Source organism: Carassius auratus, chromosome 46, assembly GCF_003368295.1.
Source record: "Carassius auratus strain Wakin chromosome 46, ASM336829v1, whole genome shotgun sequence".
Taxonomy (NCBI): domain Eukaryota; kingdom Metazoa; phylum Chordata; class Actinopteri; order Cypriniformes; family Cyprinidae; genus Carassius; species Carassius auratus.
The window spans coordinates 6,191,360-6,218,779 of NC_039288.1; the positions used below are offsets into that span (position 1 = coordinate 6,191,360).

General features: G+C 37.4%; 1 protein-coding gene across 5 annotated transcripts in view; it reads right to left on the minus strand.

Moving 5' to 3' along the window:
* Window positions 1-998: 998 nt before the first annotated feature.
* The window catches only part of LOC113063991 (bifunctional heparan sulfate N-deacetylase/N-sulfotransferase 1-like), a 100,400-nt gene continuing 73,978 nt past the window's right edge, over window positions 999-27,420 (minus strand). For all 5 annotated transcript variants that reach the window (XM_026234467.1, XM_026234465.1, XM_026234470.1 and 2 more), the window contains 10 exons: window positions 23,804-23,989; window positions 22,412-22,540; window positions 21,058-21,240; window positions 16,571-16,667; window positions 14,144-14,267; window positions 12,610-12,784; window positions 9,984-10,154; window positions 9,786-9,895; window positions 9,240-9,342; window positions 999-3,756 (listed from right to left, as the gene is read on the minus strand). In XM_026234467.1, coding sequence (XP_026090252.1) covers window positions 3,637-3,756; window positions 9,240-9,342; window positions 9,786-9,895; window positions 9,984-10,154; window positions 12,610-12,784; window positions 14,144-14,267; window positions 16,571-16,667; window positions 21,058-21,240; window positions 22,412-22,540; window positions 23,804-23,989 — 1,398 coding nt within the window. In that variant the 3' untranslated portion in view covers window positions 999-3,636. The remainder of the gene's footprint in view (window positions 3,757-9,239; window positions 9,343-9,785; window positions 9,896-9,983; window positions 10,155-12,609; window positions 12,785-14,143; window positions 14,268-16,570; window positions 16,668-21,057; window positions 21,241-22,411; window positions 22,541-23,803; window positions 23,990-27,420) is intronic.

Genomic DNA, 27,420 nt, shown 5'->3' on the forward strand with positions numbered 1-27,420 from the left:
GTGTGAGATGTGGATGCAAGCCATGCTCACAGATGCCCTGCCGCTGTCAAATTGAGATGCAGCTGTAGTTTATGTTTGTTATAAATATCAAACCAACCAGTGACAAACCAATGTTTCGTGGGACAAGGATCAGCTGTGAGGTTGCCAATCCATCTGGAAGATGCGTCTTTTAAAAATGTAGATACAAATTTTCTGTGCCAGAAAATGTGCATTTTCATGTAAAGTTGCGAATGGTGGACAAAACCATTACATTTATATATAATTGTTTCATTTTAAAGAGATATTTAATTGTTGCTGTAATTAATTGATTTGTACTTTAGTTTTTTAAATTAGATTCTTCATGTATTGTCCCTTTCTAAAGTGGTCTCCTCATTCCTAACATAAAATTTATTCTTTAATGTAAAATAAATGCTAACAAATCAATGAATGTCTACCAGTATATGTTTATATATTGTTTTTAAAATTATATATATATATATATATATATATATATATATATATATATATATATATATATATATATATATATATATATATATAATTTTAAAAACAATTATATATTATAAAAGTTAATGGTGATGCATCACCATAAACACATTAAAACAACCTATCATATGAATTACAGGGTTAAATATTTGTCGTTTTAGAAGTGATTTGAGAAAACTGGTGATAATCAAAATATTTAGGTTTAATTAATATGATCTAAAAATGTGATCTATATTTCTTATAATAACATCTCACTTCACTATCCTCTATTTTTGCACTGCAATGTCTAAATCATATACTAAAAAGTCAAACATACATATTTTGTATATATTAAATGTCATACATATGTATACATAACACACACATACATATGTCTATCATTTACTCACTGAAATAATACACACATACATATATGTCTGTATCATTTACTCACTGAAATAATACACACATACATATATGTCTGTATCATTTACTCACTGAAATAATACGTGTACTTAATAAAGACAAAGAACTAAAAAAGACAGTGGTTTCTTTATTTGCAAATTAATCACAAAAATATTGGCTACCAACAATAAAAAATATTAACAACGGTAGGTTTGATTGTACAGTCCAGATGATTATTTCTTTACAGTCATTTTATTCTATCTATTCATAGTCTACATTATGATACAGAAAGCACAATATTGGCAGTGTGAAAGTCATGGGGACTCTGCATGTCTGTGTGAGACTGATTGATGCATTAAAACAAAACAAAAAAAACTTTATATTTACTCTGTTCCATTCACTCAAAATAAACGGCTTCTGTACACTGCGACAAATTTTATTTAAACATAATTTTGTGCTTGGTGCAAAACTTTTCATTTTACCAGGAAACACAATATTGCATTATTAGATGTCAGCTGTTGGCTTGGGAGCAGGAATACTAAAGGATGATATCAAGAAAAAGAAGAACATTCTGTGTGTGATTATGATGAATCCAAGAGCAGCATGTAAGGTGCATGGTTCTGTTCTGCAGAGAGTTGTAAACTACTTACATTTTAACTAAAACCAAGTAAATCTATCTGTAAAAGTTACTGGTAATACAAAATACTCTGTGGACCCAAAAGTATTCCTGTGGACGGGTGCACAATCTTTGTGTGAAGTGATGTCCTTGCACACAAGATATGCATTGTACGCTTTTCCACTCCTTGGTCAAAAACACAAACATTGTGCTTCTCAAGCATCATACTTCGAGGTCGATGAAGAAAATTAAGGGTTGTACAATTTTTACAAATAAAATCTGTATTATAGAAAATAAACACTCTGAGATACTGTCAGTTCTCCATTTGTAATATTGCCAGACCCCTTCCCAAGTGTCCATCCTAAAGCAGGGAATATCAGGGGTGATTAATCATCGGACAGTTCAATTTGTACTTTTTGCCACCTTTTTTTCCAGAACTCACAAGTGTTGTTATGACAATGCTTGACTAAAGGATGCAGTTGAATTGAAAAGCCAAATGACTGTAGAGGCACACAGCTGTTAGGAAAGACTGATATATGCTGCATGAAGTGACTCTGATGTAACTACGCATGGAAGTACGGAAGGAAGTGCACAAAAACCTTTCAAAGATGAATGAAAAACAAAAGAGAACAAAATTAAATCCAATTAATTTTATGTTATACATAAAATGAGATTTGGGTTTGTTTCATGACTTCATTTCAGCAGCAAGTGAAATGAAATCCATCAGCGCAGTGGTTTAATTCAGCCCCAGTGACTAGGATAGGGGGCTTTGTGGAGCTCTCCGTGGATTGCCCTGCCTGCCACTGAAAAGGCATCATGTCTATTATATAGCAACCTTGCTTACATTCATGGGTGTAACTCATATGGTTCAGTAGCAGTCAACAGTTCCCACAGAACAGAAGTCATATAAAATGGCCTTTTAAAATGGTCTCTTGGCAGAGGCAATACATTCCTGGACACATTCTGATGACAACCCTGAATGAAAAGTGATTAGATGTGATATGCTAAACAAATCACATAAAAACAGAAAAAAGGGTAAAACATTCATTAAAACAAGATAAAAAAAAAAGGTGATAAAAGGATTATTGGCGGACAGGTTTTATGCATTACTATTAAAACGGCAATACCCTTACTTAACGCTCCAGTGAGATTTGTGATATAATGCCAAAATAACACATGGGTCCAGTTCTCGACATTCATCATTCGAATTAAGATGAAAAAGATCAGCCCCTCGAGGCCTGTCAAAACACAACAGATTGTATACTTTAGTGAATTATCCATAATTGGCTTGATCAAGTTGCATTAAGGCAGTTACTGCACATACAACAGGCCAAAAACATACCCAGCTTTTTTACAGTTTCATATTTACAGTCACTCACATTGATAATGGATGTAGCTTATCTGTGTTTTAGTACCACAATTTGTCACGTATTATTAAGCTGTCCTGTGGATTTGCAACTAATAGCCATAAATACCTCATAATGAAATTTCACCTTTAAATGTCACATTTTAAGCCCGGAGGGTGCAGCTGTAATGAATGGGCTGAATATCCTATGAAATAAAACCTTTTAAAACAGAAGAATGAAACTACAAGGCAAACAGCCTTGTGCTGTGCAACACAACACATGAAATGAGTGTTAAAATAATATTTAACCAAAGAAAACAAAGAAAGTTTGATTTTACCGTACCACCCTGGCACTTAATAATCTTTTGCAGACTTGTGTATGTCCTACATCTCCGCAAATAGAAATATATGCCCCCCTTTCCCATATTGCATGTCCATTTGTTCTGACATTATGTCTCCCTGGTACTTCAACACACCAGACAAGTAGAATGTCTTTTGGAAACCTTCGTTGTGATCCCATGTTCGAGCCAAGGATTGTAGCGAGTGTACCCCAGGGCTATGTCCTGGGCACATCACTGTTCTCCAAAATTGAACAGAGCCACTAGCGCACCTAAGCGCATCTCTACCTCTTTGTCTTGTCCTCTAGAAGCTCAGTTCTCTGAACTGAAGGTTCACAAAGCCGCTGGCGGCTTGACCAACCACCGTGGCCAGTAGCTTATAGGGGTGGACAAGAGGGTGAGTGCCCTAAAGAGCAGAAGGAGGGGTGTCCGAGTCTGACCATTGTGTCCCCACCCCCCTCTTCAGGTTACCTGCTGTGGAGTAACTCTTCCCTGAGCCAGCTAGGCAGTGGCTGGCTCATTTTGTACAGCAGCTTGGAGAGCTCAATGTTGTGCTCACGGTAATACTCTCTCAGGAAGATCCGGGACTGTGAAGGAAGAGGATGGGGTTAGTTTTTCTGCAAAATGTAATGAACATGTAGTCATGCTATGTGTGGATTTATTATAAATGCTAACATTTATTAAATTTCCAATTTCTTTAATTTAGATTAGACTGACTTATGCAAACTTAAATTAGAAAAAAAAAAAAAACTTCAACATCAATTTAATTTCATAATGTACATTATGTTGTAATTTCCAAATTCACTTATAGAATTTAAACTTTTTGGCATTTTATTTTTAATGTACTTATACAAGATAGTATAAAATGTCAATATCAGCAATAAAAAAAAATAAAAATAATTATCAGTACATGAAAACATATTTGTATAGAATGAATATTTATATTAAAGTGCTTTTTGTATAATCATTTTCACCTTTTGTCACTTACTGACAAGAACAATATACAGTGGAAAGGAAATGTACGCCAAATCATTGTGCACTAACCACTAGGCAACGATACCAAAGACTAACGTTAAAATTTTTCTACAGCATTACATTTTCATCTTCATCAGTATCACTCATCTACTTTTAAAATGGCTTACATCCTCATGTTAAACAGCTAAATATTTTTGACTCTATATTAGACCAAACACCTCCAGCCTAGAAAAGGTCATGAACCTTAAGCCACTACTGTGACTATGTGCGTTAAACAAAAGTGTCGCGGACTGTGTACAGCACTTTCTCTCAGGAGTGCTGCTACTGCGTCTGCCAAGCAGCGACACATCAGCCTGTTCTTTCACCCCTCATTAACTTTGATGTGTCTGCCCAAAAGCTTCAAGGTAACTTCAAGGTCCCTGGCATCCGACTGCGCCTCTCTTTATCATAGTCTGTTAAAATATCTGACTAAAGCTGTGCCCTAGTAGAAAATACACCAGTCTGAAGAAAAATATCCCCCACACCATTACATCACCACCAGCACCCTGAACCATTGAGACAAGGCAGGAGGGATCCATGCTTTCATGTTCTTTTTGCCAAATTCTGACCCTACCATCTGAACGTCACAGCAGAAATTGAGACTCAGACAAGTTTTTCCAATCTTCTAGTGTCCAATTTTGGTGAGCCAATGCGAACTGTAGCCTCCGTTTCTTGTTCTTAGCTGACAGGAATGGCACTCAGAGTGGACTTCTGCTGCTGTAGCCCATCTGCTTCAGGGTTCAACTTGATGTGCATTCAGAGATGGTATTATACGGTACAACTGCCACTCACTGGATATTTTCTCTTTTTCGGACAATTCTCTGTAAACCCTAGAGATGGTTGTGTGTGAAAATCCCAGTAGCACCAACAACCATTCCACCTTCAAAGTCACTTAAATCCCCTTTCTTCCTCATTCTGATGCTCGGTTTGAACTTGATCAACTCGCTTTCACCAAATCTAAATGCCTAATTGCATTTAGTTACTAATTACATTTAGTTGTGATTGGATGATTAGCAATTTGTGTTACCAAGCAATTGCACAGGTGTAATTAATAAAGTGGGCGGTGAGTGTTATATATATACAGTACTCAAAAATACATGAATATATTTAATATATGTAATACACAGACACACAAACACACAGACACACACACAGTATAAATAATAAGAATATATTTAAGAAATGAAGGGTATGTCATTTTTATGGCAGTTTTATTTTAATGGATGAGACATAATATCAACCAAAAAATCCAGAAAAAAAACATTATATAAAGGTTAGAAATTGATTTGCATTTTAGTGAGTGAAATAAGTATTTAATTTCCTACCAACCAGGAAAAATTCGGGCTCTCACAGGTTAGTTATGTGGCCATGTGGAACACAGATTATTCGTAGGAGTACAAGACACCTGTCCACACAATCTGTATCTTCAATTCTAACCTATCCCACCACCATAGGCAGAACAAAGAGCTGTCAAAGGATGTCAGAGACAAGATTGTAGTTCTGCACAAGGCTTGGATGGGCTACAAGACCATCAGCAAGAAGCTTGGTGAGAAGGAGACAACTGTTGGTGAAATTATTCAGAAATGAAAGAAATACAAATCAACCATTAGTCGGCCTCATTCTGGAGCTCCGTGCAAGATCTTGCCTCATGGGGTAAGGATGATCATGAGAAAGGTGAGGGATCAGCCCCAAACTACACAGGTGGAGCTTGTAAATGATCTTAAATGCAATTGGGACCATAGTCACTAAGCAAACCATTGGTAACGAACTATGCCACAATGCACTGAAATCCTTCAGAGCCCAAAAGGCACGTGTACAGGCCCATTTAAAGTTTGCCAGTAAACATCTAAATGATTCAGATAAGGCTTGGGAGAAACTGTTGTGGTCAAATGAGACCAAAACTAAGCTCTTTGGCATTAATTCGACTTGCCGTGTTTGGAGGGAGAGAAATGCTGACTATGACCCCAAGAAAACCATCCCTACAGTCAAGCACAGAGGTGAAACCATTATTCTTTGGGGCTGTTTTTCTGCTGAGGGTACAAGTTGACATCACTGCATTGAGGGGCTAATGGACAGGGCCATGAACTGTAAAATCTTATACGAGAACCAGCAAGCACTGAAGATGGGTAATGGATGGGTCTTCCAGCACGACAATGACTTGAAACATACCGCAAAGGCAACAAATGAGTTGCTCAAGAAGCAGCAGATTAAGGTCATGGAGTGGCCTAGCCAGTCTCCAGAGCTCAATCCTATAGAAAATCTGTGGTGGGAGCTGAAACTTGACAAACAACATCCAAGAAATCTTAAGGATTTAAAGAGGATCTGTAAAGAGATATACTTATCAAATACTTATTTCACTCACTGAAATGCAAATCAATTTCTAACCTTAATATATGTTTTTTTCTGGATTTTTTGGTTGGCATTCTGTCTCTTTACGTTAAAATAAACCTACCATAAAAATGACAGACCCTCGTTTTTTTGCAAGTGGGCAAAATGACAAAATCAGCAGGTGATCAAATAAATATTGATCACAACATTTGATATTGATCATAATACAGTATGAATATTGACACATACTGTATGTGTCAAGACTGTGGTATTGGCTACTAAATATTTTTGTTTGCCATTAAAGGTGCCATCTGTAATGTTTGGCAAAAAAAAACAAGTCATACTCCACATTCCATACCAGATTGGGGCAGTATGCCTCAATAAAGTGAATTGGTCTACTCTACAGTATCAAACGAGAAACGGCATGGTCTCTATGCTCCGCCCCTACTTTCACAACAACACTACTGTGCGTTCACACCACCGGCGTCTAGAGCATCAAAAATCGCTCTTGCTGCTCTGCTCACGACGCTGCAGAAAGATTTGTGAGCGCTCAGACGCTCTGACGTAGATCGAATGCTTATTTTGTATTTAAAGCGGCCGCAAAGCAAACAAGCTTGTTGATCTCGTGCAGACTAACCACAAGGAGTTATAACCTCATTAAATATTGTTGTGGACGAAATATTAGGATCCTTTACTTAAAATGAACAATCTCAGACACCTTGGTCCACGTATCACTTTTAATTTATTTTTTTATGTCCCTGTAGGCAAACAGGGACACATCATAGATTAATACAAACGCTAAACAGCAATAATCAACCTGTCCTTTATTCTGCTTGAGAACTAATGTGCCAACTCTCAAGCATTCACCGTGAGACACACGCAATTGACTCTTTACACACGCTTTCACGCCACACATCATTTTTTTCACGCACAGAAAAACCACGAAGCAAAGAGGACACGGAGACCAACAGACTAGACAGAGCAGGTTAGTTATGATACATAGGGCTGGGCAAAAAATCGAATGCGATTTTCATGCACCTCTCATCAGTAAAGACGCTCCTGTAATTAGAAGTATATCTCCAGCATGTGCATTCAGATCAGGGTTGCCAGGTTTTCACAACAAATCCTGCCCAGTTGCTTCTTAAAACTAGTCCAAAACTAGCCCAATCGCGTTTCCGGGAGGTTCCCCGATAAAAATTGCTTCCCGGGGTTTATATATAAATTTTTGGGAAGGGTTTCCCTGGTAAAATTAGCATTTTAGGGGCTAAATATCACGTTATTGGTATTGGGATTGCTTCAAACCGCGGACATGAAAAACAACCGCAGACTTGGCAACACTGGTTCAGGTGGAGCGGCAGTTACTGCACAGAGCCTTAGTCTACCGACAACTAACACAAAATCGCTTTCGAAATCGACAAAGAATCGCCTGCGATTTTAACATCGATGTTGTGTAGATTGTCAGTGAATTACGTCTCTGTGTAGTAAATGCCAACCAGTGTTGCAAAGTCTGTGGTGGTTGTTTTTCATGTCCGTTGGTCACAGCGACCCCAATACAAATAACATGATATTTAGCCCCTAAAATGCGAATTATACCAAGGCAACCCTGCTAAAAAAACTATATTTTAACCCCGGGAAGCAATGTTTTATCGGGGAACCTTCTGGAAGCGAGATTGGGCTAGTTTTGAGAAGCAACTGGGCAGGATTTGTTGTGAAAACCTGGCAATCCTGATCTGAACACACGTGCTGGATATATACTCCTATTTACAGGAGCGTCTTTAATGATGAGATGTACATGAGTAAAGACATGCACAGCCCTATGTAATAAAATTGGTAACGTTAAGTTATTGCTAGCTAATTATCAAATGCAGCTATGGTTAGCCATCGCTAACATTAGCACGTTTATCGAACAGCCTTCGATACATTTCTATGTTATAACTTCCCGAAAACAAATACACAAACATATAAAACAAACTTCTAGCGAAATACTAACAGCATCTAACTTGCAAGTTCGGAGTCGAACCTCATTTCTTTCAGGTCCATCAGTTGTCTCCAGCGATTAAAAGCAGTACCGATGGTATTCTTATCGGATTTGATTTGTGATTCCGAGCGCGGTTGTTTCCCTGTAGCGGGTGTTGGTCTCTTGCCAAGGGCTTCAGCTATCCTTCCGCTCTCTGAACTGAACTGAACTGAAAGTAGTGGGCTGTACTTTCCACACGATTGACATCAGGTTCAGGTACGCCCTGCGAGTTATTCGTGTATTGCAGGTTGGCTGGTGGTTATGTTGCCCGCATACCGACTCCCATGGCCGAAACTGGTATTACAACACCTGTCGGGCCGGGGCTAGTAATGCTAATGCTAATTAAGGTTGATATTTCTGCAGCACTATAACTTGACATTTTTTTAATGACATCATCGCCCTTATTTCTTCACATTCTTTTGATGCGTGTAGGTCATGTTATGGATATTTTTACCTCAATTTCTGCATATGGCACCTTTAAAGGACAATCTCACAAAACAAATGTTTTTATTTTATTTTTGATAAAACAAATGTGATGCTGGTGAGCATGAAAAACATCTTTCAAAAAACAAATAAACTACTAAAATAAAAAAATGTCTGAATAAGCTTCCTTTTCCCCTTTGTCTTTACCAACACTCTTTGTAATGTCAAGCAAACTCAAAAAGTCAGGAATGTTTTTAATTGAAACCGGAATATGAACCAGAATCTCACATCAACGTCCATGTCAGGATATCGCCTCCCTTTACTCTTCCCCAGGCATTTGGTCTTCCCTCCATCTAGCAGCTGGCACCAGAAGCCCTTTTTTGGATCGAACCTGCAGCAGGAAGGAAGGGACAAACTGAAAACAGGACAATGTTTCAACATCAGCCTAATCAAAAGGGAACACATAACAAACAGATGGTGCGCAGCAAGGCCTCCTGAGAGGGGCTGCCACAGGACAAACCATCTTCACTGTCCAGTGGTTGACAGATGTTACCGCTTATGAGATTATGTGGTAAAGCATAAGACAGAGGACAGATAGAGAGAGAAAGTGGAAGAGGCTGACTAAAATCGAAGAGTGTACATGAGGTGGTAGAGAAGCAGGGAATTATCAAGCACCGTTGAGAACCTGTCAGACTAAGGGGATCCATTAGGATGAGGAGACTACTGTGAAACACTTCAAAGCAGCTCTAAACCAAACACTCCAGGTGCTCAATAATGTATTGCATATTAATGACTGTGTTATCAATCATAAAAGAGAAATGAGAAACTTCCTACGCAAGGATCTTGTGGTAGTTGAGCGCATTTGCCAGGCCTAGAAACTTCTGGATTTTGTCCATCACTGAAGCTGGTTCTGTCCTCAGCATCTGTCCATCCAGGACCAGGATCTGAATAGAAACAAAATGGTTAATATAAATCAGAGAAACTACCTCAAATGCACAACGCACCTATGGACACACAAACCCAGCTCAATACCTGACTGGGGTGATAGTGTGTGAGCCAGCGCTGTAAGTGTGTGGCGTAAAGTCCGGGCACTAAACAACGGCTCTGCAGGACCCTCAGTTTGATGGGCGTGTCCCGACCAGCTGTGATGACATCATGGAATGTATACTTCTGAGCCACAGGATCATCATGAGCCCTCTGGTGCTGGAAAACAGCAGAGATAATGAATTTACATTTCTGTGATTAATATACAGTGCTGTGAAAAAAGTAAGTATACCCAGTGAAGTGCATTTTGTTTCTATGTTGAGAACAGGGCAGGCAGAGATTTATGTTGAAATAAATGCCACATGCAGCTTATTGTTTACCCAAACATACCAACAATAACCAGAAAAATGTTAACATACACAAAATTATTTTATGTATCATTTTTAATTATGTGAGACTTTTACTTATAAAAAAGCCACAATACATCAGGACTAAAATAAAGATTTAAAAAAATTTTTTTTTTCCCATATACAGTATTGTTCAAAATAATAGCAGTACAATGTGACTAACCAGAATAATCAAGGTTTTTAGTATATTTTTTATTGCTACGTGGCAAACAAGTTACCAGTAGGTTCAGTAGATTGTCAGAAAACAAACAAGACCCAGCATTCATGATATGCACGCTCTTAAGGCTGTGCAATTGGGCAATTAGTTGAAAGGGGTGTGTTCAAAAAAATAGCAGTGTCTACCTTTGACTGTACAAACTCAAAACTATTTTGTACAAACATTTTTTTTTTCTGGGATTTAGCAATCCTGTGAATCACTAAACTAATATTTAGTTGTATGACCACAGTTTTTTAAAACTGCTTGACATCTGTGTGGCATGGAGTCAACCAACTTGTGGCACCTCTCAGCTGTTATTCCACTCCATGATTCTTTAACAACATTCCACAATTCATTCACATTTCTTGGTTTTGCTTCAGAAACAGCATTTTTGATATCACCCCACAAGTTCTCAATTGGATTAAGGTCTGGAGATTGGGCTGGCCACTCCATAACATTAATTTTGTTGGTTTGGAACCAAGACTTTGCCCGTTTACTAGTGTGTTTTGGGTCATTGTCTTGTTGAAACAACCATTTCAAGGGCATGTCCTCTTCAGCATAGGGCAACATGACCTCTTCAAGTATTTTAACATATGCAAACTGATCCATGATCCCTGGTATGCGATAAATAGGCCCAACACCATAGTAGGAGAAACATGCCCATATCATGATGCTTGCACCTCCATGCTTCACTGTCTTCACTGTGTACTGTGGCTTGAATTCAGAGTTTGGGGGTCGTCTCACAAACTGCCTGTGGCCCTTGGACCCAAAAAGAACAATTTTACTCTCATCAGTCCACAAAATGTTCCTCCATTTCTCTTTAGGCCAGTTGATGTGTTCTTTGGCAAATTGTAACCTGTTCTGCACATGCCTTTTTTTTAACAGAGGGACTTTGCGGGGGATTCTTGAAAATAGATTAGCTTCACACAGACGTCTTCTAACTGTCACAGTACTTACAGGTAACTCCAGACTGTTTTTGATCATCCTGGAGGTGATCATTGGCTGAGCCTTTGCCATTCTGCTTATTCTTCTATACATTTTGATGGTTGTCTTCCATTTTCTTCCACGTCTCTCTGGTTTTGCTCTCCATTTTAAGGCATTGGAGATCATTTTAGCTGAACAGCCTATCATTTTTTGCACCTCTTTATAGGTTTTCCCCTTTCTAATCAACTTTTTAATCAAAGTACGCTGTTCTTCTGAACAATGTCTTGAACGACCCATTTTCCTCAGCTTTCAAATGCATGTTCAACAAGTGTTGGCTTCATCCTTAAATAGGGGCCACCTGATTCACACCTGTTTCTTCACAAAATTGATGACCTCAGTGATTGAATGCCACACTGCTATTTTTTTGAACACACCCCTTTCAACTAATTCAACTAATTGCCCAATTGCACAGCCTTAAGAGCGTGCATATCATAAATGCTGGGTCTCATTTGTTTTCTGAGAATCTACTGAACCTACTGGTAACTTGTTTGCCACGTAGCAATAAAAAAATATACGAAAAACCTTGATTATTCTGGTTAGTCACATTGTACTGCTATTATTTTGAACAATACTGTATCACAAAAGAAAAACCATTACGTAAACTATCATCATTCCTTACATAGTTAGATCAAATGCAATGGCTTGTCAAAAAAGTAAGGTCTTTTTCCCTGTATTAGAAGATAGAGATGATGAATTTTGCAAATGTTAATAGATAAAAGGCTGCATAATCTTTTTCCATCCACACTATGCAAATAATGTTGCAGTATCGAAATACCTACATTTAACAGGCCATTTTTCATTGGCTGTACTTTTTCAGAGTTCATATAATGGAAAACATAACTTTCCATGCTCTTTTGAAATTAAATAGCATCTTGCTGCTGCAAAAACAACTTACCTTGACTAACATAAGTGGGCATCTGGGAAAAAATAAAAAGCCATAAGCATAAAATATATTCTCTATTGGACCCAGCAGGACAATGCATTTACAATTCCTTCAGAATTACATTTTTCCCGTTTGTAGATCTAATCTACGGTCCAGAGAAGGCATCATGGCCTTGACTGCCCCTGGATGTGACTAGATACTGACCTGATACCAGGAATACGCTCTGTCAGCCGGGTTGATAAGGATGGTGATGATTTTAGCTTTGGGCAGAAGAGCAGCTGCTCGCCGGGCCGCGACCTCTGAGTCGAAGTAGTTGGCACTTTTCTCAAAGTAGAAATCTGAGCTAGTATTGGAGGGTAGAGGAAAATACTCCATGTACCTAGCATTAAAAAAATGCATTTTGTTAAATTTAGTCCACTCTTCTGAGGGAAACCAGATGGGAGAGATGTCAACACCCATAAAAAAAGTATTATTGCTCCATTATTTATCTCTGTTTGGTGAAAAGCATCTCTGTCTTTATAATCAGCACTTGTTTTTGAGACCAAACCATCATTTTTTTTCCACAAAATGATTAAAGAAAAAAGAAAGGAAGGAAGAGACAGAGGCACTTGATGATCTGCATCAGACACCTGCTTTCTGTTAGAAAAAGTTCAGACTACTGAAAGAGGGAAAGACAGAGCTGGTGTAGTGAAGTTGTTGAGTTGAGTTGACCCTTTCTTTTGTGGGAACATTAGCCTCCATGTCTCTTAATGCTTTTAACTTCAAAGCATGCCAGACGTTCACAATCAATGTACTTCACAGCAGTTTACAAGAGAATTTGACTGAAAAGAACCGATGAAATCATGTGGTTTGTTTGTCTGTGTTGACGTAGTCCCTATAGAAACAGAAACTTAGGGCGAATAAGAGATGGGTTGTTTTAGGGTGAAAGGATTTTCTCATTTGACTGGATGAAGTTTAAGATACATCCCACAATTGAAACAAGCTTCAGTATTTCAAATACATTTTTTAAATGTGTCAAGACCTGTTTATACCAAGAAGAATTAATAACTATATTAGCATCTAAATCAACACATGAAAACTTTGTTCATTATATGCACATGGCACAGTTTTGATGCCATCCACTTTAAATTATGATATTTTTATCATTCATCAGCTGGAAAAAAAAAAGTTTTGAAAGTGATTCCAACCATATTGTTCCTCTGTGACATTATCAAGTTATTATATAGTTGTGTTGTGGATTTTTCTATTCTAATAGAATTAAAACCATTATATATAAAAAAACAAGTTATTGTTAGAGTTATTGGTGTGGATGGGTTTTCAATCTGATAAATCGTCCCCTTGGAATTATAAGGTTCTATCTGACATTTTTGTCAAAATTGAGTTATTCACATTTTTTTTTCTGTGACAATTTATTTACATTATGTGATGTTTTATTTTAAGTTGTGTACATTTTGGGATTTTTTTTATTGAAAAAACAAAAAGGTTCTATCTACAGAAGTCTATGGAACACAAAAACTTTAAAGCTCAATATCTCAAAACTACTCAGAAAACAGATAGAACCTTATAATTCCAAGGGGACGAAATGTTTGTTTGCATGTGCACACTAGCAAATAAGCAACCTCAAAGCTAACATATGTCGCGGTGGGGCTTGAAATCAAGCATGTTTCTAAGGAGACTGCAACCACTGAAGCTGGTTAAGTATGGAGGAGACATTTTCTTTCACAATATCACCACATACCAGTCAATGCCTTTGTGGTAGTTTCGGCCATTAAAGAACTGGATTTCTTCAAAGGTCTCCTTGCTGGGGTAGTTACTGGTCAAATCGGGATGCATGCCCAGGAACAGATAAAGAGCAGTAGTTCCTGAACAGACAAAGGAAAAACAATTGAAAATCAAACTTAAATGAGAAAAATCCCTTAAATAGAATAACAATAATAATACAACAATTTCATTAGTAGTCTCAGACTTCTGGGCCCCATCGTGACTCCTAAAATTCTATAGAAAGCTAAAAAAGTAAATATATGTTTGTACAGTATGCAGTATAAACCCTGATTTAATTTGAGCCAAAGACAAAAAAAAGTTTCAGTGAAAGTTTACTGAAATGAGCATGCTAGCTAATACATAAATCTAGGAAATGAAGCAATAAAAAAATTAAAATAAATATATAAATAAATAAATGCCAGTCTAAGGCCCAACCCTCTAATCTAACTTTTACTGAGATTAAAGATTAACACAGCCATTTTACTACCCACTCTTAGAGAGGGCTATTGCTCCCTAAAGACATCTTTAGAAGTTTAATTAGTCAACACTGTAAAACTGAATTCACATTTGCCAAGGAGCAGCCAGGGTTGCAGTAGAAAGCCTGAATACATCTTTGAGCCTGAGCCTGTAAGGAAATAAAAGCCCACCAACCCTGTTGTGCACACTTTAAGAGCACTGGATGAAAAAATAAATAAAACCCTTCCCTGCTGCAAGTCGATCACAGCACTAACCCACCCCCTTTCATAAATACTTTTTGTAGCTGTTTACAAATTAACTGAGAAGAGCCAATGAATCCAGTAGGCCAATGATTCAGTCCCTTGCTTCGTTTATGAATGAATCTGCCATCTGAACAACTGAATGAATGACTCACTCATTAAAACAGTGACTTGTCACCATAAACTGGTGGTTTTTGTTTCATATTTAAAGTATCATTTCATAAAAAAAGTATATATATATTTCAGTAATTTCACTATTCAGTTTTGTTCTCTTTTTTTAAAACTGCTTTTTATCAGTTCATTATTAATGCAATTTTAAAGGGGTCATATGATGCGATTTCAAGTTTTCCTTTCTCTTTGGAGTGTTACAAGCTCTTGGTGCATAAAGAAGATCTGTAAAGTTGCAAAGACTAAAGTCTCAAACCCAAAGAGATCAGACTCGTCCACGCCCTCCTAAAACGCCTCGTTTAAACACCCAGAACAGTTCAACCCAAATATTCAGATGTCTGCAGCGCATTTTATGGAGGACTGTTTCCTGATCCTTGGAGAGAAGAATACAATACCGGCTGTTCTGACTCACAGTCTGTAAGTAGGTTTACATATGTAAAGGATTTGCCACTGATGATTCAGACAGGAGTTTTGAGTAGTGTAGAGTAGCGCTTGTTGTTTGTCGTTTCTCCAATCACAAATGTAGACCTAGTTTTATGTTTAAAAAGACAGTACAAGTCATTATAATACATAATTATGTCCCCACTGGATGCAACAAATGGCTCGTTTGTAATGAGTTTTATTGTGTTTGTGTTGTAACGCCAGTGTTCTGACTGGGACACATATCACAGTATGGTGAGGGGAGTAACATTTCCGTCACATGCTTGAGGCATTCGGCCAATCACTAAGCACTGGATAGCTGGCCAATCAGAGCACACCTCGCTTTTCAGAGTGATGAGCTTTGTAAAAAAAAGATGACACTTCAAAAAGGCAGGGCATAGACGGGAAACGATTATGTACAGTATGTGGAAAATAATGTGCCTTTTTAACCTTAAACCGCATAAACATTTCATTACACCAAATACTCAAAATTATGTTCTTTTTAGCAACATCATATGACCCCATTAATTGCAGTGTAAATGCATTCATGCCATATCTATTCAGCTCTAATATATTCATATATACATAATTTAGAGACAGCAAAGTGACTGATTTTTTTATTTATATATATATATAAAAATAATAATAAAAAGGTTTAGAATCTGATATTGTCTGTAGAGTTTATTTCGATATAGATAGATAATCTCCAAATTCTTATAATCTTAAAATTGACAAATAATGGACCCCTATTACTGGTAACATTCTGGTAAGCAAAACAACAGCCACTACAAAAGGGGTTTATGATAACTACAAAAGGGGATTTATAATAACTACAATTATATATATATATATATATATATATATATGTACACAAAAAAAGTTAGAAAAAGAATAGAAATTTCTACAGTAAATTGTTATATTATAATTTACAGCTTTAGATTGGCTGATATGTATTGGGTGCTGGAAGGCACCATTATTAGTTACATTAAATCTAGATGGAAAATTGCTTTAAATAGTTTTAAAAGACAGCATTTCTGGCCAACACAGCTAGATGGTGCAAGTGCACACATGTGGATGTGTGGTGAGCACACAACACTCACCAGTTTTCTGAGGTCCGATGATAAGCAGCTTGGGGAAACGGTCACAGGTCTTTTCTTTAGACCAGATGTCTTTATGTCTTTTGTCCTCACAGGGGTCCTGTAACGGTAAGAAATGAGCAGAAGTGAACTGCTTCCCATATATAACTGAAATGAGCACATTCACACTATAAACACTGCAGCGAATCGATCATTGTGCCTCAATAACCAGCAGGAAATTATATAGAAGCTGAAAAAATTGTTCTCATTCACCAAGCCAGCATGAATATGAGAAACAAACTGTTTTACCAAATTACAGAGATGTACATTTTTTGCAGGGGAGTATTAGTATTCAGATGTAGTGTACACTATTTAGGACATAATCAGAAAATATAGGAATTTGGATGTAGCCTATAACAAGCAGATTTTAGACTAATTCAGACTTAGCTTTTAAACTAAATCCCTGACGTGGCTGTTTCAGATAGAAATCAGAAGCATAAACCGAACCATGTCAAGAGCTTTGAAGCACCTCAGGAGAAAGATGTCCTGCAGCAGCCATTTTTAACCCTTCATCCATCAAAGCTGAAGAAGCTGGCAACAAAATTAATAGTTTTAACCCTTGGCTCTAAATTAAAATCTTGCACAAATGCGAGATGGTCAAACGACACATCGAGACTGCAAACCACAAGCAATCCAACACCTGTCTTTCCTAAATTAGCGCCTCAGCACTAAAGACTGAAGAGCCTCACTTGAGTTCATGCCAATGCTGAATGGAATATTACACTGATTTAAAACATTTGGTTTGTGAATTTATTACTAATGTGTTCATGGGGTCACCGTTTATGCTAAGAGTAAATATTAGCTCTTTTCTGAAACCTACCAAGACACTAGACAGCACTTTAAGGCATTAATGCAAAGGCTGTCCCAAAAGTCGGACATGTATTCATTTTGGTAAATAAAGGCCATCCCAAAATTATTTTTATTTTTATTTTTCTGAAAGAAATGTATACCTTTATTCAGCAAGGACACTAAACTGTCAAGACATTTCTAATGTTACAAATGATTTATATTTCAAATAAATGCTGTTAATTTAAAGCAGTGGTTCCCAATAGGGATCGACCGATATGGATTTTTTTTGTGCCGATACCGATTTTTTTTCCATCAGCCTTAGCCGATGACCGATACGGGCTGCCGATTTTCTTGGATTGCCGATATTTGGAGCTGATACTGCTTTTTCTCACTCAATTTACATCATAAAAATGACAATATGATACCAAATGTTACAAGTCTCAATTTAAAATCCAGACAGTTTTCTTCTAGAAAGACAAACTGTCTTTTATCTTTCTAGAAGAAAACTGTCTGGATTTTAATCATTGAGATGACAAAATGAAAATCTTTGAACTAAGTCTCAATTTAAAAAAGGAACATTTAATCAACTTAATATGGATGGGTGTACTGCATATGGTTAACTGTGCAAGGGTAAAAGGCTTTTATCTACATCTACAACACAGCCTTGATGATGCATTGCTTGCTGACATATTAGAATCAGGTCATCACAAAATGTCCTTGACTGTCAACATGTTTAAATAATTTAGGAAAACAATAAAACTGAAAAGTAGCTATTGAAATAAAGTGCTTGATTTGTAATTTAAGACTGCCATCAATTTTTCTACATAAAATAAAATGAGCATGTCTTACTAGGGTTGGGTATCATTATTGATAATAATAAATGTTTTTTTGGGGAAGGGCAAATAGTTGAAGAACAAATATTAAAAATATCTTTTATTCTTGCAAATTTTAAGGAATAACCAATAAAATGGCTAAAGTGAAAGGAGTATCTTCAAATAAAGATTGTGTTGATTACATTACTCTAGTAGGTGGCAAAATTTGTTATTATAATTTGTTTTTCATTTTATCATTTATTCAAGACGACTCAAGAGATTCATAAAAAAAAAAAACTGTGAATTAATCCATTAATTAATCAGGAATTTATGAATGAGACTGAATTAATTTTAAACGTGTATGAATTAATGAATCAAATGAATATATTTTTAAATAGACCGGAACATGTTATTCGGTGTAGTTGTCTGATATATGTAATAGTGATCTCCATTAAAAAAAAAAAAAAAAAAAAAGATTTTAAACCAAATAGATTCTCAGTTTATTATGAATTTTGGGTCCGTTCACATATCACGTCTAAAAATGCGTTCTCCTTTTCACAAGTGCTTGCGCTCCCGTGGCGTCTGTCGTTGCTATGCAACCATGAAGTATCAGCAAAGGATTGTCGGTTGTTTTTTGTCACATGACCTGCGTTCGCATGCGGCACTCTGAAAAGTTGAGATGTTTTTATCTCGCCACGCCACCACATGCGCGTCGCTTCTTTTATAAGAATGCGTCCAAACCTCAGCCAGGTGGTCTCTGAATAAAACTCCTACAAATACCAGGGAATCACCAAACAACGTTGGCCATTCTGCATTACTTAATCCTATGACCAAAAACTTTCTTAGCTATAGTTGCATGCACATATAGAGCAACGTGTTTCCACTTTCAAAGTGTATGGCAATATTTCAGCTAAGTCAAACAGTTAAACGATGCTTTGAAAGTTTAAAACTTACCAAAGTAGGCTTCCCAGCACTCTGTTGGGGGAGGGGCAGTGTGAACTGCAGCATCTCCAGCAACACAGAGCTGCATGTGGATGCCTGTCTGTAAATAATGCCGGGAAAAAACTATCGGCGAGCGCAGCAGCCATGTATCGGCCGATGCCGATACACGTAAAAACCTAAAATATCGGCCCGATATATCGGTCGACCCCTAGTTCCCAACCATGTTCCTGGAGCCCCAAAGCTGCACATTTTAAATGCCTCCTTTGTCTGACACATCCGTTTCAGGTCTTGGAGTCTCTACTAATTAGCAGTTGACCTACATCAAGTGTGTTTTAATAAGACATGCAAAATGTGATGTGCTTTTTACCATTGTAAAAAAATTATATTTGTCAATAAATTCATAGAAAAAAATAGAACTTGTAGTAGTCCAGTCCAAATAGAAGTCACATTGAAATGAATTGGCTAAATTCAATTGAAATTTCATTTGGATTGTAAGGGGAGGTTTTTAAATCTGTTCGATGGGACATGTAAACACTTGATCAGACTAAAAACTGCCTGAAACCGAGTTATGCATGTGCAATGATGTAGAAATGGCGTAATGATGTATGACGCACAAAACAGCTGCTGTTGTTGAATTGTAAGTGTCATAAATGACTGTTGTGTCAATTTAAAATGATTCTTCCATTTATCATCTGTGAAATGGTGCAGGACAAATGTTGTCTCACCAGTCCTTGCTTCAGACTCTCATCCACAGACACCTTGATTTGGGTGCAGGAAGTGGCATTTTTACTACAACACGGCAAAGAGCTTTGTGCATTCCTAATTAGGACATGTAATAGATAAATATCAAGTCTGCTTTTTAAAAACAAAGATAAATGGCAGGAGGATGGCCAGTATACACATCTTTAAACAGCAGGGAAATTCTGTATATTCATGCAGTGTCAAAAGATCAAATCCGATTCAAAGTTTGAAAGGAGAACCCCTGCACTTCTGTTCAATACTGAGCTGTTTTACTCAAGACGCCTTCAAAGAAGATACCAAAGGTGATCACAAATGATGTCCCTCACTGACATCTGACAAGCGGATACTAGTTTTTGTCAGGTGAAATTTGACATACAGTATACCCCACATGTTCAATCCAAGACATGATTTTTCCTTATCTATTATAAATTTGCCTTATTTACCAGTACTGTTGCAGATGACCTCTTCTAGAAATTAGCTGTCCATGTAGGATGTACAGAGAAGAACAGAGAAGAACAGCTCAATAGATTTTGGGAAAGAGCCACGAACATGCTGTATTAAGTCTAAAATAAAATCTAAAAATTGTCTCTTTCCTCTGAATGAAACAGCAGCTTGCAAATTTCTTGGGAAAACAACTGCAGAGGAAAGAAGATTATTCGGAGCAGGGCAAGCTGTGGAACGTTGGAGAGATGACAGAAAAGATGGGACCTCAACCTTGACAGGAAACGAGAGAGATCAAAAGAGGGATTTAGAGCTTTCAGGCTCCCACTTTCTCTTTCTCTAAGGATGAAACAAAACAAGCGAGTTAGAAAGAGTGAGGCGAAGAAATAAAGAAGTTGGATAAATTGAAATGGAGTGAGCAAGGGAGAAAGATACAGAGAGAAAGACAGATCTTCTGCATTGCCTCCAACTTTCAACTGAAATAGAGGAACCAATTTCAAAAATAACATTCTCGGATTTCCTGGCAGGCTACACAGAAAACCATTTTCACTCTTTTTACATTAGAGTCAATATGCAGACAGCCAAACGAAACCTTTCGCCACAAATTACAGTAACACCGCTCAACACTCTCAACCTCTGTTGATCCACTCCCACTAAATAGAGTTGTATTTGTTTTCCATAATGATCCCTGGACAGTACAGACCCCCAACAGATCTCTTCTGTTACCTGCCAGATGGGGTCCCTCTCCTCAGGGAAGATTTGGAAATATCTCTGCGCCAGCTGTACAGGCGGAAGAGTCTGCAGTTTCAGGTTGGTCCACATCTGTATGAACTTCACCAGGTTCTTGAAGGTGTACAGGCCAAGACGGTCATTCCCGTAGTTTGACAGGTGGGTCATGAAGATGCTGATCTGGTTTGAAATAAAGCATAAGTTGTCATTAATGGCCCAGTGTATCAGAAAAATTAATGTTTGACTTTAAAACAAGCTGAATTATCAGCAGCCATTACTCCAGTCTTCAGTGTCACATGATCCTTCAGAAATCATTCTAATATACCCTATTTGGTGCTCAAGAAACATTTCTTATTAGGGATGTACGATATTGATGAAATGTTATCGGAAACAGCCAATAACGGCTTAAAATACAAACTTTGGCCTTTAAAAAAAAAATATACCAATATGCCTTGCTGATAAGATAAGTCAAAATATACGACCAATATATGAACCAAAAAAATATGTCATTATTGTGCATTATTTTAAAAGGACTTTAAAGCTGCGGTAGGGAACTTTTGACGCTCTAGCGGTTAATAAACAGAACTGCTTGCGTCTTGCGGAAGAACATTGTAGCCGGATCTACTTCTCTCTGTTTATGTCTATGAAGAATCACAAAGGTACTGGGTTACTCCGCCGCGGTCCCCCGAAGCAATCTAAAATAGTCCGAATATAAACACTTATTATAGGTGCACCCTAGTGATTCAGGACAAGCCAAGAACACGGTTTGGAAAATGGATTCATGGTGTACTCGCTTATTATATACATTTTTCTACATTTTGAACACAAACAAAGTTACGGACCGCAGCTCTGATTGGTTGTTTCTTACCGGGAGCGGATTAATTTCTGCAAATGGCAATAGGACTACTGGGAGGAGCCAGAGGAGCTTGATTTTTTTCACAGATTATCTGTCTCATATTCTACTGTCAGGACATAATGACAGGTTTAATAAATATGTAAAAAATATTTTTTTACAAAAGTTCCCTACAGCACCTTTAAAGGAATGGTCCAACTGTAAAGCTGACAAGATGTACTAACAGCTATAGAGGATTGTGAGTGACATATTAATCTTTCATTAAATGCATCAATAAAACCATCTTAACTTCTGCAAGATTAATATGGCACTCCCAATACTCCATAGAGATATGGCAAATTTGAACACGCAAATATGCAAATGAGATTTGAGAGCTAGGTGTACAGGAAGATTTTCAGTGAATAACAAGTAACTTTTAAAACCCAACAGATCTTGGCCCAAAAGTCATTTGTGTATTCTTTATCATGTCTGAAACAGTATGTGAATTACACTACTTACTGGGTTGAGAAGCACGGTTAGGAAAAGCTCTCCTCCATTTATGATTTTGTCCAGCTCTTTAGAGCCTCCAGGATACTCATTGTAGAAGATGGTGTGAGTAAAGAGACCACAGGTCTGTCTAGGTAACACCTGAAAAACAAATACATTTCCTTTCACTATGTAATATCTTAATTTAAAATGATCTACTTTAAACTGAATTGGCAAAAAAAAAAAAAAAAAAAAAAAAAAAAAAAAATATTTTAAATCACAATCTATACATATTTAGCAATTTTCTAGAAGGTATAAGCCACTTAAAACTGTCTGTAATTGAGATTTTAACATGGTTAAGCAGCTCTTGACAGCTTACTGCTGTATCATAAAAAAAAAGCGCATCTATGCAGAAATGTTTGCTTTTGGTTATAAGGTCAATTAGCTTAGATGTTCACAGCTCTACATGTGCAAACAGAGAAACATGTTGTATTTCATCACCCATAATACGTAATCTCATTTGAGAGTCATTTTAGACTGGAGCAGGGAAAAAATGACTAACTGACCTCAGTGTTGAAAAATGAAGTACAACTGGAGCACGTCCACTAGTGTTTGTAACGAGTTGGAATGCTTCAGCTCTTACAAAACAGCATCCCTAATAACGTGGCCCAGACATCTGCATACATGATCTTATTTGACAGCCAATGATGGTAGAATGAAGATGGTTTACATTATGCTTTTCCCCTCATTCTGAAAGGATTCTTTACATAATGCATGTATATATTGCATTATGGACGACTGTCTGTGCTTCCTCATAAGCATCTTTCCCTGATATGAACAATGGATAAGAACTGTATGTCAGGATGAAGAAATGCTAGATGGCCCATGAGTGCTTTAAAAAAATAATAATGATAATATAGCTGCTGTTTTTGATTCCCAATGTTATTTTTTTTCTGCCCAAGTTTACAATCATACATTCTTACATTCACATACACACAGAAAACCGCTCTGTCATGATTCACCGAGCCTTTCTCTATTGTCCCCTGAAGCGATGCACAGCTAATGAAAAAATAAATAAATAAATAAATAAACAGAACTTTCACAAACAGTTTGCCCTTAACCCCCTACTGGGATTCAAGGCTTAAACCATACACAAAATAGCCTGGGGTTTATCGTACTTATTCCAACCGGAATAACAATTCAACATACTATCATTTAACCATACAGCTGTACAGGCTACAGTCTGAATAAAAATGTGCCATTTATTTTTTTTATTTAGAGAAAAACTGGCGCCTTGGTGCATATGCATATGTTAGCAACACATTTTGTCCCTAGGATACAGGTTGAAGTCTGTTACTTCCAAATTCCATTCTGCAAATTTCTGCCACTTTTTATCTTCACTTTATCTATTAAAGTTGTTCTTACACTGATGCCACTGTGTATGAAGCCCCTGCGGAAGCGCGCGGGTTTGAGGTGGGGATACTCCTCTGTACTAGTCACTTTGATGCCCCATACTTTCTTCCAGGCCTCGTACAGCTGCAAATGGATGGGATACACTCCAGAGTGATGGGGAGCCACCGCATAACCCATGTTTGTGGGAATGCCATGCTCCTGAAAGGGAACAGCAAAAACAACTCATTAATACCCAAAAATAGTGTGTTTCAGCATATGAACCACTAATTGTGCATAACTTTATCCCATTTTCCTCTATACCTCTACTAGGTGCTAAAATTATATACGTCCCTGGTGATGAGAAAGTGTCTCTGATCATTTTGTGCTGTAAAATTGTGCTTTGATGCCACATACTGTGTGTGTTTGCATGCAATTTGTTAATTTAAAATTAATTACACCTTAACTTTGAAGTTCGTACATATAAAAACTGCTGAGGCAAGTCCTTCCTACAACATCTTGCTAATCTTTTACAACAAAAAGAAATAAAAAAAGTGACAAACAGTCATATTGCATGAATGCATGTGCATGGATGCAAAAAAAATAAAATAATAAGTATATTTTTTGTGCATCCATGCACATGCATTCATACAATACATTCAATATATATATATTCTTTTAAAGTAAACAATAATAATAAATAATACATTTTCAAATACTACTTTCACTGTAGAATCAATGTGATTTGGGTCACACTTTTAATCTTGCATATAAAGAAGGACTGTTATTATACAATCAAACAGGGGCGGTTTCTCCATTAGGGCGATTGGGCAACGAACCACAAAAGCAAAAAAGGGAAGGATTTTTTCTTTCACATTCAACCAGTGTTAAGCTAGCTTTCACTATTCTAGACTGTTTGTTCTGCCTCTAAACAGTCCAATATTGAGTCGCGTTTTGTGTAGTACTGCCCCTTTTTAGGCAATTTCTACAGGGTTTCTGCGGGGTTGTAAAAGGTAGTAAATTAAATTATGCCAAATTAAGGCCAGTAAAAAGTAGTAAAAAGTAGTAAACGTCATACGACGAGGTAGTACATTTTCAAAGCCCTATCTGACTGGGTCTACATCATGGGTGTCCAAACTAATCATGGATTAATCCAAGTCCTATGGTAGAGTTCCCTCTTACTTGAATGTAGCTCACTCACTTGCCCTAACACACATGCACACTCACATACACCTACAGAACCTCTCCTGACTTTCTCTTTCTCGCTCTCTCTGGTTCTCTATCTCTCCCTCCCAGTGTTGAAATTAAGTTATAATTGCCTCATTGAATTGTGATTAAATATGTTATTAATTCATTTTTGAAAGATATTTCATGTCTTTACTTGTCACTTTACTTAACACTTAACACTGCTACAGTGGAAGTTTTTTAGCCGTTTTGGTAGTAAAAATATTGTGATGGTAGTAAAATAGGTGGTAAAAGGGTTAAAATTCAATTTAAGAATCTATGTATAAACCCTCTTCTATCAGACTAAGAATCGCCCCGAGTGCTCTCATCGACTTCCATTCAAAGATATATTTTTTGCACTACAATGCAATCTCTATGAGTTCTGGGAGGGCTCGCACTAACTTGCTTTCGTCATCATGTGTAACCTTAACTTGTGCAAGGATTGGTGGTAACAGTGACATACAATAATATTTTAAAACTATTTAGAATTTTAACAACAAGATTTTTTTTTAAACTGCTTTAATGTCTTTATCAAAAAAAAAAAAAAAAAAACCCAGCTAAGCAAACACAAATTCAGTTGTCAATTGAACTTGGTCGACATCATGGTGAACGTTACCTCATCGCAGATGAAGTGAGTAATATAATGCAGCGTTTCCACGAAATTACCCGGAACATTTGTACCAGGAACTTTTTTTCCCAGGAACTTTTTTCCCCCCAGACCTGTTGCTTTCTGTGTTTCCACCGCGGTGTGAAGTACCAGAAAGATTAGGCAAATAGACTGATGACGTAGGTCTGCGCGCATTTCTCAATACAAAGTACCGCTGATTAAACTAACGTTAAGCGATTTGTGAAGCTAGGTCTAACGTGACTTTAGTTACAGATTGGCGTGAAATCGTGCTCTCACAACAACCACGCTATCTTAAAAAGCCCAACATCACGCTAAGGTTGCTTTCAAGTAAGAAAAACGATGCTTTAAAAACATCTGTTTCGCTGGAAGGACAAGGAGTAGCAACAGGACAACAACACAGAGACTTGACAGGTCCGATTGAAGAGCTAACAGGATATTTTACAGGAAAATACTAAAATGGGAAGACAGCGGGGAAAGAGCTCAAATACATGAGAACCCCGTAAAAACGGGAGGGTTGACAGCTACTAACTACACTTTTGAAACACATTGTTAAAAGTCCATGTGTGAATGGTCGTTAGCACTAATGGTTACTAAACTAGCAGCTAGGTCACGTTAGAGCGCAGTTTATCGGATTCCTGTATACTGTTTGCCGCTGTTCCGGGGTTCTATGATTTGCAGCTCCTGAACCCATCCATTTGTGAACTGTACATGAGACTTCAATGACTTGTAGCTTCGGAACTATTCTGAAGTGTAGGCGCTCACAAAACAAACAAAGTAGCCGAAGATATCTGTAATGCAAAAGTGCAACAACAAGTCTCCGTCGGTACTCCACTATTTGTTGGGAATTTCATATGTATCCAAACGGTCAATAGTGCCGATTTTGTCCACATACCGGTCCCTGGCATCCCTATTTAGCGTATCCCTATAAATCCCACAACCTTTTCGCGATTTTGACATCTTTTTTTCTTTCTCCCAACTTTCGCCACCACGTCCCAGAATGCAACTCGGCGCCCAAGCCCTATTTTCCTCTCTGTATATTTACAATAAAACGAAATAGGATATAAAATACCACTGCCTCCTTTCGTTTTCATTTAAACATAATAACAGCTGCAGAAATGTACTTAGTTCAGGGATATGTGTAACGTTATATACAGCCATTACAATGAAACAAAACATTATATAGACTTTCCTTTTTTATTTTCATTTTAACATATAGATAAACTGAATACAGCCCAAAGAAAACCTGTTAGATTTACCCCGCAGCTGAATTATATTTTATGTTTAACCACTAAAGAGACATCAGAGCCAGCTGCACATATCAGAAGGTCTAGCCGAGGTGAGGGTGCTTCTCATTGGATAGATGATCACTGAGCTCCCGCTGATCGTGTGGAGCTCACCGTGGAGCGCTGTCTTTATAAATAAACAACAGATTTGAGTTTTAAACAACTACATTCTCGCCTGAAATACTTTTAAAATTACATTTCATGACACATTAACAGTAATATTAGAAAATGTTGATCCGAATAAATGGTGGTTAAACTCAACCAATGCTGCGTGAACTCAACCAATCAGGATGTTTAGCGCCAAAGTCCCGCCCCTGAAAGTTCCGGAACTTTGAAAAAGTACCACGTCGCCAGCAGGGACTTTCTGAGGGGCATTTTTTTACCCGGAACTTTATTTAGTTCCTGGTTCCTGCGGTGGAATCATACCAAGTACCAGGCTAAAGTCTCTAGTTCCTGGGTAAAGTTCCTGCGGTGGAAACGCGGCATTATAAGTAAGCAGTGTAATGTAAGGGAGCTGT